The sequence below is a fragment of the Accipiter gentilis genome, chromosome 1 (assembly GCF_929443795.1).
Source record: "Accipiter gentilis chromosome 1, bAccGen1.1, whole genome shotgun sequence".
In the NCBI taxonomy this organism is placed as follows: Eukaryota; Metazoa; Chordata; class Aves; order Accipitriformes; family Accipitridae; genus Astur; species Astur gentilis.
The window spans coordinates 31011203-31026281 of record NC_064880.1 but is presented as its reverse complement, the minus strand read 5'-3'; the positions used below and the strand labels follow the sequence as shown (position 1 = coordinate 31026281).

Sequence of the window (15079 nt, the reverse complement as noted above, 5' to 3'; positions counted from 1 at the left end):
GTGAATCATGTGTGTAGTGACCAGAACTGCTAGACAGATTTAGTGAAAACAAACAATGTTTTTCAATACAATAAATTCAAATTCATACACTTGCTGGGTGGAGGAGAAGGGAGGGTGGATACAGTATTTACCAGGTAGAGGACTTCCCCCTTGCAAGAGTGACTGAGAAGACTTGAGGGTCGCAAGCAAATGAACTGTATGTTCTGTAACTAAAATACAATCTTTGAGTACATAAACAGGCTAATGTTCAATGTGAATAATTCTACAGTTATCTCTATTGAAATACTGAAAAACTAGAGAAAAATAAGAGGTTTGGAAAAAGTGTTTATACATGAAGACTCAGTGTGCTTAAATCTTATGTTTTTATTCTTATTGCATTTCATATACATATATAATTAACAAAAAAACCTCACATAGTACAGGGCTTTTCACACTACCATACAGAAATCAAATGGCTGAAAGTTGATGCTTGACAAATACAGACTAAAGCTGTATCTTATTTCTAAATAGTAAAGATAATTAATCACTGGCACAGCTCATGCAAGTTACAGTAATTTATCTCTAGCTAGAAAATATTTAAATAAAGGTTAATTTTTTCCCCTAAGAGATACATTCTATTTTAACCACAATTGTGAGAATTAAACTGGGATATGCAAGAGATCAAACTAGATAATAATTAGTATTCCACCTGGCCTTCAAAATAGCTGTGATGGCTTTTCAGATACAGATAGAGAACTATGCTACTTGGAATAAAGAGTACTCGTAACTAGTTAAACTCTGCTGCATTAAAACCAGTTTATTGTGCACACACCAATTTCCTTGTTAACACAAGGTGTACAGCATGCACCGTGCCCACAGTCCTCCCGTTCATGGCTTCCCTTGGAAATCTTTTTCCGTTCTATTTAGCATAGCCTCAGGCTCTCTGCTTTTCCTGGAGGTTTTCTGGCAATTTAAAAGCATGAGGCTTTTAAAAGTAAGAATTTAAAGTAAGACAAAGTAAGAATTTATTGTAAAAACAATGTTTAGAAACAGTCCTATTTTTAAAGGACAATTAAGACAAATTTTGCATTTTAAAGAAAAAAGGCTCGATCGTGTTTTTCAATTGTGTTAAGTGCTTAAATAAGCTGTAGCAGCTGGGTGCAAGAAAGAGAACAAGTCAGGTACTGCATCAACTGGAGTGACAATGAGCTCCTCTGTGGTACAAAACAATGTCTAATCTCTTACAATTCCCTTGCTCGCTGACTTTAATAAAAATACAATGGGAGAAGTAATGGATTTAGGACAAGTGTATTATCCTTTCTTTTATTCAATACCTTCTAACAGAGCCAGTACAAGCTATACATGATATAAGATTTACTCGGAGCTAGATGCCAATAATGTTTATGAACCACGGCAAGTACTTTCACCCAAAACATCCTACAAGCATTCCAGGCAATGTAATTCATGTCAATAATCCCCAAATTCTCCTGTGTGGGCCATCCTTGTGGGTTCTAAGGCATTATACTTAAAATGATACAGTCACTTGTAGCTTCTCAAAGAAAAAAGCAGGCAAGAATACAGAAGGCAGTCCATCTACAAGTGATTATTTCTAGCAGTTCAGAAATTCAGAACAGGGAAATTGCACTGAAAAGTAAAATGAAACATCTTCCGTAGAGTTCCACTACACTTTTCTTACCGCATTAGTCTATACACACTTATTTCCAAATAAACCCACATGTGAATGCATTTGTTCTGGATGTGAATTAAGCCAAATGAAAAAGGTGTCTTTTTCAGAATACAAGTATTCATATATGGAGTTATTCTGGCATATGTATATACTATTTTAAAATTACACCATAGCTTGGATCTAGACATACCCATACAGACATTATTTACAAAAGTAATTACTTTAAGCCACTGTTCAAATCTACATAGGAAAGATCAGCCTTGACAAAGTATTTCAGCACTGACTTCTCTTTGTCTACTGATAATACCAAAAGAAATCCAAACGTGTATTTACACATTATGTACTTTTAAGTCAGGCTTTCCTACCGATTAATTCACAAACATCTGCCATGAATATTTTCCTGTTACATTCAAAATGTTCTCCAGAATGAACTTTAATTTCCTCTAAATACCACATTAAGCACAGTAAATGGTCCACTAAAGATTTTAGGCATAATTATATGCATTAAGAATATAAATATTTTCTCGATTCTCTATGATTTAAGTTACTAATTGTAACAGCCATCAGCAGAAAGTATGTCAACAGTGTACGCGTACGCTGCTCCTTTCCTTCCATCTCCAGTGGAACAAACTGGCCTCTCAAACTCTCCTCACAAAAAGAGACCAAAGAAACTGGAAAACAAACACACACACACACACACACAAAAAAATTCACCACTGTATTTATCTTCAACTTGGAACAAAAGAAAGGTGAAAATTCCCAACTGACATCATCAGTTAGAGGAAATAAGAGTTCATCCATCCATGAGAACTCTGGCGAGCAGCTTGCAGCACGAGGTCAGCAAATTCTGCTCGGTGCCATCCCATTCATCAGAATATTGCAGGAAGGAAAGATTGTCACCCTGTTTTCACCTAGTATATATTGGTAATGAGAAGAAACTGCATCTACCAGCTCTTTGTTGTTTGTGAAGTATCTCCCACACAGTATTGGTAATTTTAAATGAATGAAAAAACATCTTTCAAACAGTTACTGTATTATCAGGACAGGACCAAGATGTTAAATGGAAGGGAGGAGGGAGGAAGGAATTAAATCTACTTAAAACATCATTAGGAAGATTTTGCTTTACTCCTCATAGTACATATATGCTGACAGATACACATACTCAATGCCTGTTGTCATTGTATCAATGATTAGTTCATCGCCCAGTGCAGCAACAAAACAAAGCTTGATGCTGTTCCTGGAAGTTAAATACGCACTAGATGGTTCTGGTACCATTACATTAAAAAAGGAGTCTCTAACTGTTCTTTCCATAATTGCAATTACTTTTGCTCTTACAAAATCTGTTTGATTTGAAAAACTAATCTTATTTTCTAAATTGACAGACTTGAACAATGGAATTTAGATATCTCACAGGACTTGTAAAAGCACCCCTTCCAATTGAAAACTGGAGGTTCAAATGCAGTGAACATTGATCATGACCTACTGTAAAAGCTGCCTTTCAGCTGAAAATTGGAAGCTCAAACAATGCAGACATTGACACTGACCTAAAGATTTTGACTTCATATCACTAATATCAATAATCTGCGTGAACTCAACTATAAATAATATTCTTGTGGTCAGATATATAAATCAGAATACCATTATCACTAAGAATTATTCTGTGCTGGAGCTCAAGATTTGGTGCCCTAACAAAGGGCTGAAGGAATAGCTATCTACTGCAGAAGGTCAGTCTCTAAGGACTAGAGGTGAATCTCACAATAAAGTTCACTTAACTATATCATATTGTATCAACTTGAAGACTTCTGTCTCCAGGAGTGAAAATCACATAAATCAAAAAATATATATTTTTAAAACAAGTTTTAAAATTTGTACATCCTGATCCATAAATTTGTACATATTTGCATTTTACTTTGAAATCTCCTACTACCCAAAATGACAGATGAATAAGCTAATAATAAAGGTTAGCGACAATATCTTTCTCATGTCTCTGCAGACACCAGCACCAGACAGATTTAATAGATAAAATCAAAATCACTCTGATTGCTTTCTGAAACGATATCTGCACTGGTTTAACACATGCAAATAACAGGGGCATTTTTATTCTATAATATCTCTTTTAAAGGTTCTAGCCAAAATAATATTTAAAGGTATACTGAGTTGGAAACAATAGTAACCTTAGTAAAAGCAGACAGTCATTTCTAAGAAGGCAGTGAGAACTCTTGCAAAACGGACAAAAATATACATGTAAAGGAAGCTATTCCAAGCCTATGTCAACATGACGTGTTGGTGATCTTGGACCATATTGTGTGACTGATTTTTAAGTAGAACTTGAAATTTATTTCATTGATGGCTCCTTAACAGCAGTTAGCTATTTTATTTTTCCTGACAGGGGATTGAGAAATCAATTCTCTGAGAGACGGGATAAACAGTTAACACTGTATCCAACTGCAAAGCCAGGTCACTGCACAAAGGTGAACTTACCAACTGTATGCAGTGTGGGCTTATGCGAAGGAAAAATTATAATTAACAAGTTACAACAGAGGTGCAAGAAGGCTGACAAATACAAATCTCAGATTTAAAAACTGTTAAGTGATACAGACTGACAATTTTCTTTTTTTCTCCTCCTAAACCTTTTGGAGATTTCAGACTATCAAGTTCAGCTGTGGAAGTTTACTGATAAAGAGAATCCTCTAAAGCAGACAATTCATATTTATGAAATAAGAATGACTTTTACTTTCAGTTAGGTTCCATGAAACACACAGTGAAATCCCCTTCGATGCCAACAGTAGTTTACACAGGTCACATGGAGATTGTAGCCTCCCTGAAATGAGTAACTTTTCCTTAGCCTTCATATTAAGTTTATTTGTTATATTCAGCAAACTACCAAAGGAAAAACATACTTGACTAAGATCAATATCATTTCTTTTCTTTCCTCACCTTCTTCTTCTTCCTCCCCTAATCTTATATAGTGTTCTTCCTCAGTAAATCTCAAAGTGCTCTCAAAATGTGGAAAGAAACAAAAACCAGAATTCAAGTGCTAGATGTGTTTGTTCAGCAGGGTAAAGCAAGCCAGTGAAAGGTCTGAAAGTGACACAGGTAAGAAAGCTTGCAATATCTTTATCTGAATGAACCACAGAACTTTCACAACTCTCAACCAGTTACAACTCTTCAGACATTCTCAAGTGTTTTTACATTAAATTACTCCCAAAAGGATGGGAAAAGGAAAAAAATGAAAAAGAGAGATATTAAAATTTTAACATTGCGCCTTAAAAACAAAACAAAAACCAAACTCAAAACAACCTACAAATACCAAGTCTTTTCCCTTGTAACCTTCTAGTTTTCCTGAAAGGGAAAATGACTGGGAACACTCAGAGCACAGACAAGAGCAAGAGCGATTTGTTGGGCACCTCTGCTATGGAAAGAACAGAGTATTAGCAATAGCTATGTATTATACCGGGAAATAACATAAAAAGACACATCCTGCCAAGTTCTCTCCCAGCCCCTCCCTTGCCCCCCCCCCCTATTTTTTTAAAGACACCCTGTTTGAAAAAAAAAAAAAGTATTATTTCCAGTCCATACCGCCTCTTAATGACTCTTCTGCCCTGGAACAAGGAAGCCTTAAACAGTAGCTGCAAGCTGCATAGAAAAAACATTACAAATTGTACTGGACAGGGAACTCTCTCTGTGCCCAACAAGCTAACTGCAAAATGCAAAGGATTCAGGAAGTGCAGAATGATCAAACAGCCAAAATACAGTCCTAACATTTGGGTACTGCTTTAGGAAAGCATAATCTTTAACTGTTTGGGGTTTTTTCACCAATCCCATCTGGTTTCTCTCCTAGACCCATTAAGTCATTTACCACACTGTTTATCATGCAGTATACTACATAAATGCAACCATAGGTCTTCTCTGCAACACAAAATGTTAAAGGAAAAGAGACAAAGCCAAACCGTACAGGAGTGCCTCACAACCCAGTGGCTGAATATCTAAATAAACCCATCTAGTGGCTGGAAAAGCCCAAGAATTGCTATTATAATCTTACAACTACACAAATCTATTTGTAGAAGCTGTGTAACTAGGCCTAAGGAATGATGTACCAGGAAAAGAAAAGTAACCAGGCAGAGCTTTCACAGGCCTTTACCATTAAAAAAGTCCATTTTACTAAGGTCTACTGTCTACTTTACAATTCAAACATACAAGTCAAAGGAAGACAAGCAAGAGGGTCCAAGATCAGCAGGACTCACAGACGTGATGCCCCACAGCACTTCCCTGAAGAGATTCCCTAGAGACTGTAGTTCCTATGTGCAGCCTTTGTCTCAAGGGGAGCGTTAATTTGTGCCTCTCCATTCTGTTCAGTCACCCCTTTCCATGAAACAAAGGAATTTAATACCTTTGAAACCTCTATTGTTGTTGACAAACTCAGCTGAGACTGGTCAAGTGTAACAGCTGTTACTGAGAACAGAACTGGCCGAGCAACACGACTTCAAGAACCTGGTGTTTTCTGTGCATGTGTTCATAAAGAAAGGATAAAAAACCCCAAGGAATGACGGAAAGTGTAAGCTACAAACACAAGATGACAAGATGACAAGTGATTTTGACGGGTGAACTACAGATGAAGTAATAGTTTGGAGACTGAAGGAAGAGGCAGAGAGAAGGATGAGAACTGAAGCTGGGTAAAGACAGATTAATAATGTAGATTTTAAAGTTTTCTTTCATTAAATTAAATTGCATTTCCAGATTTGAGGGGTTTTATTTACTGTCTCCCTTGATTTGAGAATAATCTGACATTTTCTGTTTTCAAACACATACCAACTTCCTGTACTTAAAAAAATGAGTGAGAGCAGCTCTGTCATACAACAGTAACTGTACCTACCACCCATTACAGTCATATGATGACTATTAAGAGTTTTATTTAAAACACACTTCAGTTATATCTCTTTGCAATCACAAAAGTGCAGACTTCTTCCTTAGCACAGGAAGAACATAGAGGGCGATATGAAACTCAGAGAGATACACGCAAAAACTGGACAAGAATGTCTCCATCATGAGGAGCCGAGCAACGCTGTTTCCAAAGACAGCAACACAGGAAAGCAAGTGAGAAGAGCTAAAGACTGGGGCAGAACAGCATCACAACCAATATAAAATTTAGCCTTAGGCCTGTCCATTCACCACGGACAGGATTTTTGCTTGCCCCTTTCTTTAAGATGAATTAAAAGGTGAAAGACTATGTGGATGCTATATGAAACTGTAGGCATAAGCAGCACTGTTTCTCTAAGCAGGTGCAACCTTTTGTAAAAAAGAAGAATCACTGCCCACATGTACCCAAGGCTGGGTTGACGCATGTCAGATAAGACCTTAAATGAAGCATACCTGCTTCTCTCTCTCTGGGCTTATGTGCAAGTCTTCAAATCATCCAACAATAGCTGTTTTTTCTGGCTTAGACCACTCAGGGAATAAAATACTTTTCAAGCCAGATGAAGACTAGTTTTTCACCAACAGAAGCTACCAAAGAAGTGCTTTCTAACACTGCATCATGAAGATGAGTATCTTGGAGAAGGATGTTCACTTTCAGTTCCTATTCACTTCCAAACACTAGGTAGGAGCAATAAATTTTCATTGCATTTCAATACTGACAAAATAAAGCACCAGCACTGAAATGATATTGTTTTTCTAACTACTTGCTACCCAAAAACCCATGGGAGAAAACAGTATTTTTTTACTACTTAATTGTTAGGCATAAATAGTCTATTTCCACACTGATACACTGCTGTAATAATTAGAGAATGTGCTTTATATACCACCTGAAATATTTACAGAAGATTAATGAAATAAAGAAAAATTAATAACTAGACTACTGGCAAAGTGTAGCAGACTCAAAAGTCAAGTGGCAGTAAAATAATCATTTATAAAAATATAGTTTGAAGTTGATAATTACTATACATTTCTAATTTACAAAGAAACACCACTACTACCCTGTGATAATTGAGCTCATTTAAGCAGCTTTCCACAACATTCTAAAATTAACTTCAACTAGCAGTCTTTATTTAACATGCACTAAAAGGCACAAAGCGCAACCACATCAAGCAAATATATTCACTCGGTGGCTACTGGAATACTAGTATCAACAGACTAGAACTTAACAGCAAGAACAATTCAGAAGTGAGTCCTGGACTTTGAATTACAACTAAACACTGATGTAAGTTTGATGAAGCATTAGCAATTTTCATATAAAGCTGGGTCAGCAAGAAAGTAACAGTTAAATTTTAAAAATTACAATTAGCTTTATTAGTGAAATCTTACACTGTCAACACAGCGAATAATTCATCCTAATAATTTTTCTACTCATAATAATTATTACTTTAAAATACACATAAAAATAGTAGTAGTGTTTCGTGTTATACACATGGAAGATCAGTAACAAAACCCAACAATACAAAAATTTCAATTCAATACAGAGAGTACTTAATGACCTACTTTTATAGGTCATATACTTATACTTACATATTCAGGTTTTAATTTCTTGTCTCCTCCTCTTACAGCTACTTTTTCAAGCTTGTCTATACTCTGCATGATCAGCTCCTCATCTTTAAGCCTAAGTTCCTCATGTATTATTTCGATGTCACGAACGGGATCTACACTTCCTTCAACATGAGTGATATCATCATCTTCAAATGCTCCTAAAACAAAAGAACACTTAAATTACTTACTAAGCTAAAAAGACAAGAAATATATATTTACAACATACTATTAAGAGTCACAAGAGTTTGAGATGAAAAAGTCAGTAGGTCTGACATATTGTCCACATGCAAGTGTCACCTGCAATATTTTATATCATACTGGTTTAGTCTGTTAATTTACATATCAACTCCAGAATCCAAAGCTTTATAAAAGATACATACAAAGCATAGCACTTTGCCATTTCACGAGAGCACTTAACACACCTTTAAGAGTTTCTTCTAAATAGGAACAGGCTAGAGCACTTTACTGAAAATAGGTACCACTGTATTTAATAGTATCTAACCTAGTAGTAACAAACATAGTAGCTAAATTGAACGTTGCAGAACATTATAATACATGCAGTAATGACTAAAAGACTCATGGAAAGAAAAGCTTACAAATCACCCTGGCAGCCCTCACTGGCTGACCAATTTTATGCATTAAGAAAAAAAGAAGTTCTAGACAAAGAATTCTGAAGTTCTGAACGACTCTTAGTGTTTCCAAGGGAAACAGAGCTTAGAAAAAAAGGCCTGAAATCATCTGGCAGACCTCGTCCCTGTTTCAATCTACTTTATCACTGTGGTTCTGACGGTGATTAGATAATGAACCACTCAGACACACAATTTACACAGCAGCTAATTTCATCGGCCTGATTTGAGGGTATGGTTTTTAGGGGGCCATCAAAGAAGCAGATGAAGGTGCATTTGTCATATATGAGTGACAACCATTCACACTATCTGAACAAAATGGTGCTGGCCCTTATTAGAAACACATGCTATTATCACATATTTAAAGTGCAGTTGAAGCCATAATTTCAAATTGCCAACTGGAAACATAAGGGTAAAACAACCAGATATTACTGAAGCATGTGTGCTGACTTCATGCCCTTCTGAAGACAATCTGGCAACATAATTCAACCAGGATTTAAATTATCAGATAAGCAGCATCACCAACACCCCGCCCCCCAAAAATCAATACATATTTAAGAAATAAAAATATTAACAATTAAAAACAGTTTATTACTTATTCCTGGATCAATTTTTCAGACCGTTTGCATGCCTATCTTGTAACATTAAAGACAGGCCTGAGAAATCAACCACGAAAATAATTTTAATATTACCAAAATGAAAATTATTTTTTTTTTAACACAGTGAAAAAACCCCAAGGCACTTCTTGTACTAAATATAAGATAGCAAACAGGGTAAACTACAAACAGTTCCTTAACTGATATACAGAAATTTGGGGTTCTTTGTTGTCATGCACATCTTAAACTTCATCTTTTCTTTTAACTTACTGAAATCAGTGGTTTCAGCAATAAAGATTTTACATCAAAACACATGGTACACAGGTTTAAAATGTTGTTGACAGTCAAATGTCAGAGTAATTTTCACACAAACTTATGAAAAGTCTTTAAAACAGCGGTTATCAGAATTTCCCTCCTTTCCCATCAGCTGTCTCTCTCCAAAGATGATCAGTGAGATTGCTTGGTACAAGGAGAATCGCCTCAGCAATAGATCCAACTCTGATGGTGGCTGTGATGGGAGAACAGACTGCTTTGCCAAATGGAAACTCACAACACTAACCTATACTAATGCCAGGCAAGTAAAGTCAGCACCTGACTCAATGGGTCACGGGCTGTTTGGATGAGCAAATAGTAGAAAACAATTTAAACAGCTCTGTTGTGATTTATCAAGGAAAATACTGAATAAAAAGGGGGAAAAAAAGTAGGAAGACGTCACCATACAGATCAAAGAAAAGTCTACCTGCCCCGCCTTCTCAACAGCTGAGTAGTAGTTATGCAGCTAAAAAAAGTACGAAATTTACCTTTTTTCTTTGTATCAAGAAAAAAGTCTCCATTACCATCTAAATAATAAACTCTCAAGTTATTTACATCTTCCTTCTGCATTTGGTGACCATGGGTTTAAAAAACAACAACAAACCCCCACACTGTTAAAGCCAGGAGAAAAGCTCCACGACTATAAAGATCTTGCATTTAGAACATAAAAATAAGAAGTAAACAGCTTGTTTTGATCTTGAGGAAGAATGAAGTTTTTCTGAAAAAGCCAGTGTAAGGTGAATTAGCCAGTAATAACAAAACACAGCTTATATATTAGTTATATTTTTCCATTTTCTTCAACAACAGTAAAACACTTCTCCAGCAATTATCTTCATACCTTCCCATTCCTTTTCACAAAAAGAAAAATCCAGTTCTTTATTCATCCAAAACCAATTAATTCAGTGTAATTCCACCCCTATAAAACTGAATATATACATTTCACCATCGCTCTCTGCTCAGTCCACTAAACGCTTTAACCCACAGACACTTCCAACGTTCTGCCAGAGTTTTCTTCCCGTCTCCTCCTCCTGTCAGCCGTCCTCATGCCCGTGTCAGCAGCCATCCTGCAGGTCATTTAGGCAACATCGATGACAAGAGACCCATCTGGCAATAGGCAGTTGCTTGGTCAAGTAAGGAGCCCCTCTACTGAGCTGATGATTTCCCACTCAAGGCAACAATTTAGCTTTCTCTCCTCCTCACTGGGTTGCTCGACTCATCTCATGGAAGAAACGAACAGTAGTTGCATATTCCATTAAAACACTGGATTTTGAGCTTAAATTTTCAATTCTATATTTTGAGGAAAAGTGCATTTTCCTAACTTGGAGAGAAGAAAACCTGTCAACAGGTGTGCTGGCAAAGGTCATACAGTTCCCTTTTAAATAGACAGGTGATCCATTAAATTAATCATGGCAGTTTTTTGTTTTTTTTTTTCTTAAGTTATCAGGAACACTTAAGAGGAGAGAAATTTAAATATCTTCCCATTGAGACAGTCAGAGCCCATAAGGAAGTGGTAGGTATAAGATTTTGTACACACAAAAGGCCAAACTGGCATCAATGTCCAGATTTGGGCATAAACTGAGAGACTCTTCTTAACAACCAACAGGCATTGAGCTTTATTTGTGAATCTCTTGTTCGGGGTTTGTCAATAGCGCCTTCAGTCATCAACCTACAACAGATCAGCCTCTGACTGACAGCCTAGCCATAAGTGAGAGGATGGGATACTCAAGGAAAAAGGAAACAAAAAGGGAGAGACACTGCTATGATGAAAAAGCCTTAGTTATAACTTTGTCTCAAGATCCATGTGGGATGTATCTTGGGCGATCTGTTACGCCAGCCTCAAGCCTGCTTTGTAATGATGGTCTAGCACAAATCATATTGACCATTGCAGGGAACTCAATCCTGTCTGCAGAGCTGAATGAAGACTTGGCAGGCAAGAACTGGTGGAAATCTTAGGAATTAGGCTCTGTGCAAGAGATGACATCTCTTGGAAGAAGTACAGCAGTCTATACAGAAATGTAAAGTAGTGGGAAAAAATGGAGTTGTAAAACTGATTCAAGAAATAGGACGTATCAGAAAATGTGTATATTATTTGCAACTCACAAAGATGAAAATAAGGAGTATAATATTAATATCCAAATATTACCTGATATAGAGCGTTAATGTCTCTCTGCCTTTGCTTTATTAGTGAGTGAAATTCCTCTGTCAAGCAAGGCCTTTTGTTAGGGAAGATGATATGATAATCCCTCCTTCCCTCCAGCATACACAGCAGCAAAACAGAAAGCTCAAAAACTCTATTTTAAAATACAACAAATAGGAAACTGAGAAGGACATCACTGTCCAATTAAAGATAGTGCAACACCTGTACGATCATCAAAATGCACAAGGTGGACACAGGCCATGAACCTTGAGTAAGCAGTAGTATCAGTAGTTGATATCGAGCACTATGTAGCAAGGCAGTCTGTTGAAAAAAAAAAGGACCCACTAAAATATGCTGAATTGGAAGAAGCAGGGAGAATGAGAGGTAGGTCTTCAGATGCAAGATGACAGCAGAGAGATGAGAATTCCAGTTCTCTGAATGAACAGGTAAGATTATCTTGGGTATCACGCAGAAAAAGAACACCAGTTAGTTTATGGACATGTAGCTCTCTGAAGGTGGCAAATGAAAAATAAACATTGACAAAGAAATGCTGATATTCACTTGGCTCATACTGATCACCAACTACAACAGATTCAGTGAATAAAAATAATGGGGAGAGAGAGAAAAGATCTTATTTTGATCTCAAGCTAATTACTAGCTTGAGAGAGCTTTGTGGAAAAGTGAGGGAAGACAGGTTCCCTAAACTCATACTAACAGGGCATCCAGGTGAAGAAGAAAAGGACTAGAATGGGAAAGTTGCAGAAGAACAGGGAGAATAAACAGAGTCACCTGTCAGAGGTAAAACCCGTTCTGATTATGAACTGTGTTTAAATGTGGTGAACCTCAAACACAATGTGTCTGTCTTCCTAGTGACATAATGAGGGTTCAACTTCTGTAACTACGAGGGACCTTTCCAAGGTCAGAAACTTGTCTATACACTATGCTCTGCAGCAGACTCGCACCTGCCAGGCTACTGGCTGCTGGGCTCTGTGGTCTAGCTTCCGAAGTTTTCATTTCCAGAAAAAAAGATAATTAATATGAACTTCTCCAAAACTAGCCATACCACTGCATTCTCTCAAGACAGTATGAGCTATGGACAAGGACCTTCTCCAATGAATGTAATGAAAATCTATTGTTCTTCCCATGTCACAATGGTAATGCATAACACAGCAGCAGAATTCATTTTGCCATCTGACAGCACCGAAAGTAATGACTTAACCTGAAGTTACTAGAAATGAGGAGCTTGGAAATGATCATTGCCACGTCCAGCTCCCTCTTCTGTTGCCAGTGGGCCCAAACCTAAAAGATTCTTCAGTTTCAGGGAAGGATTTCTCTTTGGCTGAGCACTTTATCTGGGCTGTTTGGATCCAAGTGTGGTGGGCCCAAAAATATTTGAAAAGAGGCATTAAAGTAGTAACGCAGTGACAGCTGGTTCTGCACTTTGCTTTCAAGTGATACTAGATAAAAAAGATCGAGAAAACGGAATAACTGGCTGGAAAAGATGTGAAACCTGACTCTGTTTTTTCCCTGAGGAAGAACAGGAACTGTCTTATTTGTCAGGTCTTGCTGGCAGCCAGGACACACAGACCACATCTTTTCTTCACATGCAAAAGTAATAGCAGATAAATATGTATACAGCACAGCGGTAACAAATGCCACATTTTAAACAGTATCATCTAATGGCATGCACGTTTCTTTCCATTTCTTTCAAGAATCAGCTTCAAAATTCTTTGACAAAATTTACCTCTCAGCCTCCAGAGATTTTTGCATTGCTTATGTTATACCTGTCAAGATCTGATGACTGTATGTTATGTATTCATCTGAACAGAACCACTACACTTAGTTACAGGCTATCATCAACCAATTCATTCTCTTGCTAAAATCAAGTCATCCAATTACTCCTTGACTAATCAAGGCTGTTTTGGCTTTTTCTTTTTTCAAAAGGTACTCAACAGCATAAACAGTTCACTTACAAGAAATGGAAAGGGGCTAATCAGCAGAATTATTGTTTTGCTGCCACAATTTGCAGTATTTAAATGTAGTTGCTGATTGGACTGAAAGTTTTATGATATAGCATATAAAACTAGTTCGACACAAAAACGAAGCTGCCTATAACCTAAACTTTATTGTTTCTAGCTGCTCCAAGCTGCCACTGAGACGCTAAAAACCAAATCAAAATAATACTACTAGACTTATCTTATTCTGCTCCTAATTGCAATTATGGAAATCAAGGAATATCTTCAAGATTAATTTATATTTGATATATCAGTTGCTTCATTTCTCTAATTATCCTTACCCTTACAGTAAAATGGAACAAAATATTTGGCTAATATTAAGCTCCACATAAGAGCATTTTGGCATCTTGTATTCATTTACAAAAGGTAAGCAACTGTGTTGGTATATGTTATGCTGTAATTAAGAGGGATATTTACAATTTGATCAGAATCTGAACTGCATCACAAGTTGAAACTCCCATTGGTATTTAGAGTAACGACCAGGCTTTTTTGTCAATAAGCTATAAGAGAATGTTTAATAACACCACCAAAAACCAGACATACAGAATAATTGATACTTGCACTTCCTCTCCAGCATACATTCAACAACTGTTATCAAAAAGAGCTGCTCATCACAGACTGATATGGCACATCACAATACACATACATACCCTGTTATAAGCCCTGAAATAAATGAGCAATAATATATATCTGGATGGGGGAGAGAACAAAAAGAAATAAAATAGGGTAACTTGGTGGTGGGGTGGGTTGAGAGCTGGAAGCAGGGTATTTCTTTGAGCTATCAAAAGAAACAAGACTACAAGTGTCAAAAAACATTAAATTATAAATTATATCTGTACTTAGACTGGCTTGACATGCTATCATCAGTATTATAAAGATTTAAATGGTAAAAGATACCACTATTTCTGACTGAGGTACAAGTACATTTAACATTATAGAACGTATTAAACTTTGATGATGGTACATTTTACTATGCATACTCATGTTTAGAAGGGCAAAAGAATACTGTCAGAGTCAACATTTTACAGCTTCTTAAACGTAGCACGTGTTAACAAAGAACCAACAAATAAAGTAGGTTTAGCATGTTTTCCCTTGCAAGCTAATTTCAAGTGAAATTAATCACCTGTAACACAAACCTAATATTCTTTAAGCAGAGTAATTTTCAGTTGAAGAAGGTGCACCTGCCTACATCTTCAACATAAGCAAAA

The 15079-nt window shown here is 36.6% G+C and overlaps 1 protein-coding gene across 3 annotated transcripts in view; it reads right to left on the bottom strand.

The window, feature by feature from the left end:
- The window catches only part of OLA1 (Obg like ATPase 1), a 103645-nt gene that overhangs the window by 45496 nt on the left and 43070 nt on the right, over positions 1-15079 (bottom strand). For all 3 annotated transcript variants that reach the window (XM_049812410.1, XM_049812420.1, XM_049812430.1), the window contains one exon: positions 8168-8343. In XM_049812410.1, the coding sequence (XP_049668367.1) occupies positions 8168-8343 (176 nt within the window). The remainder of the gene's footprint in view (positions 1-8167; positions 8344-15079) is intronic.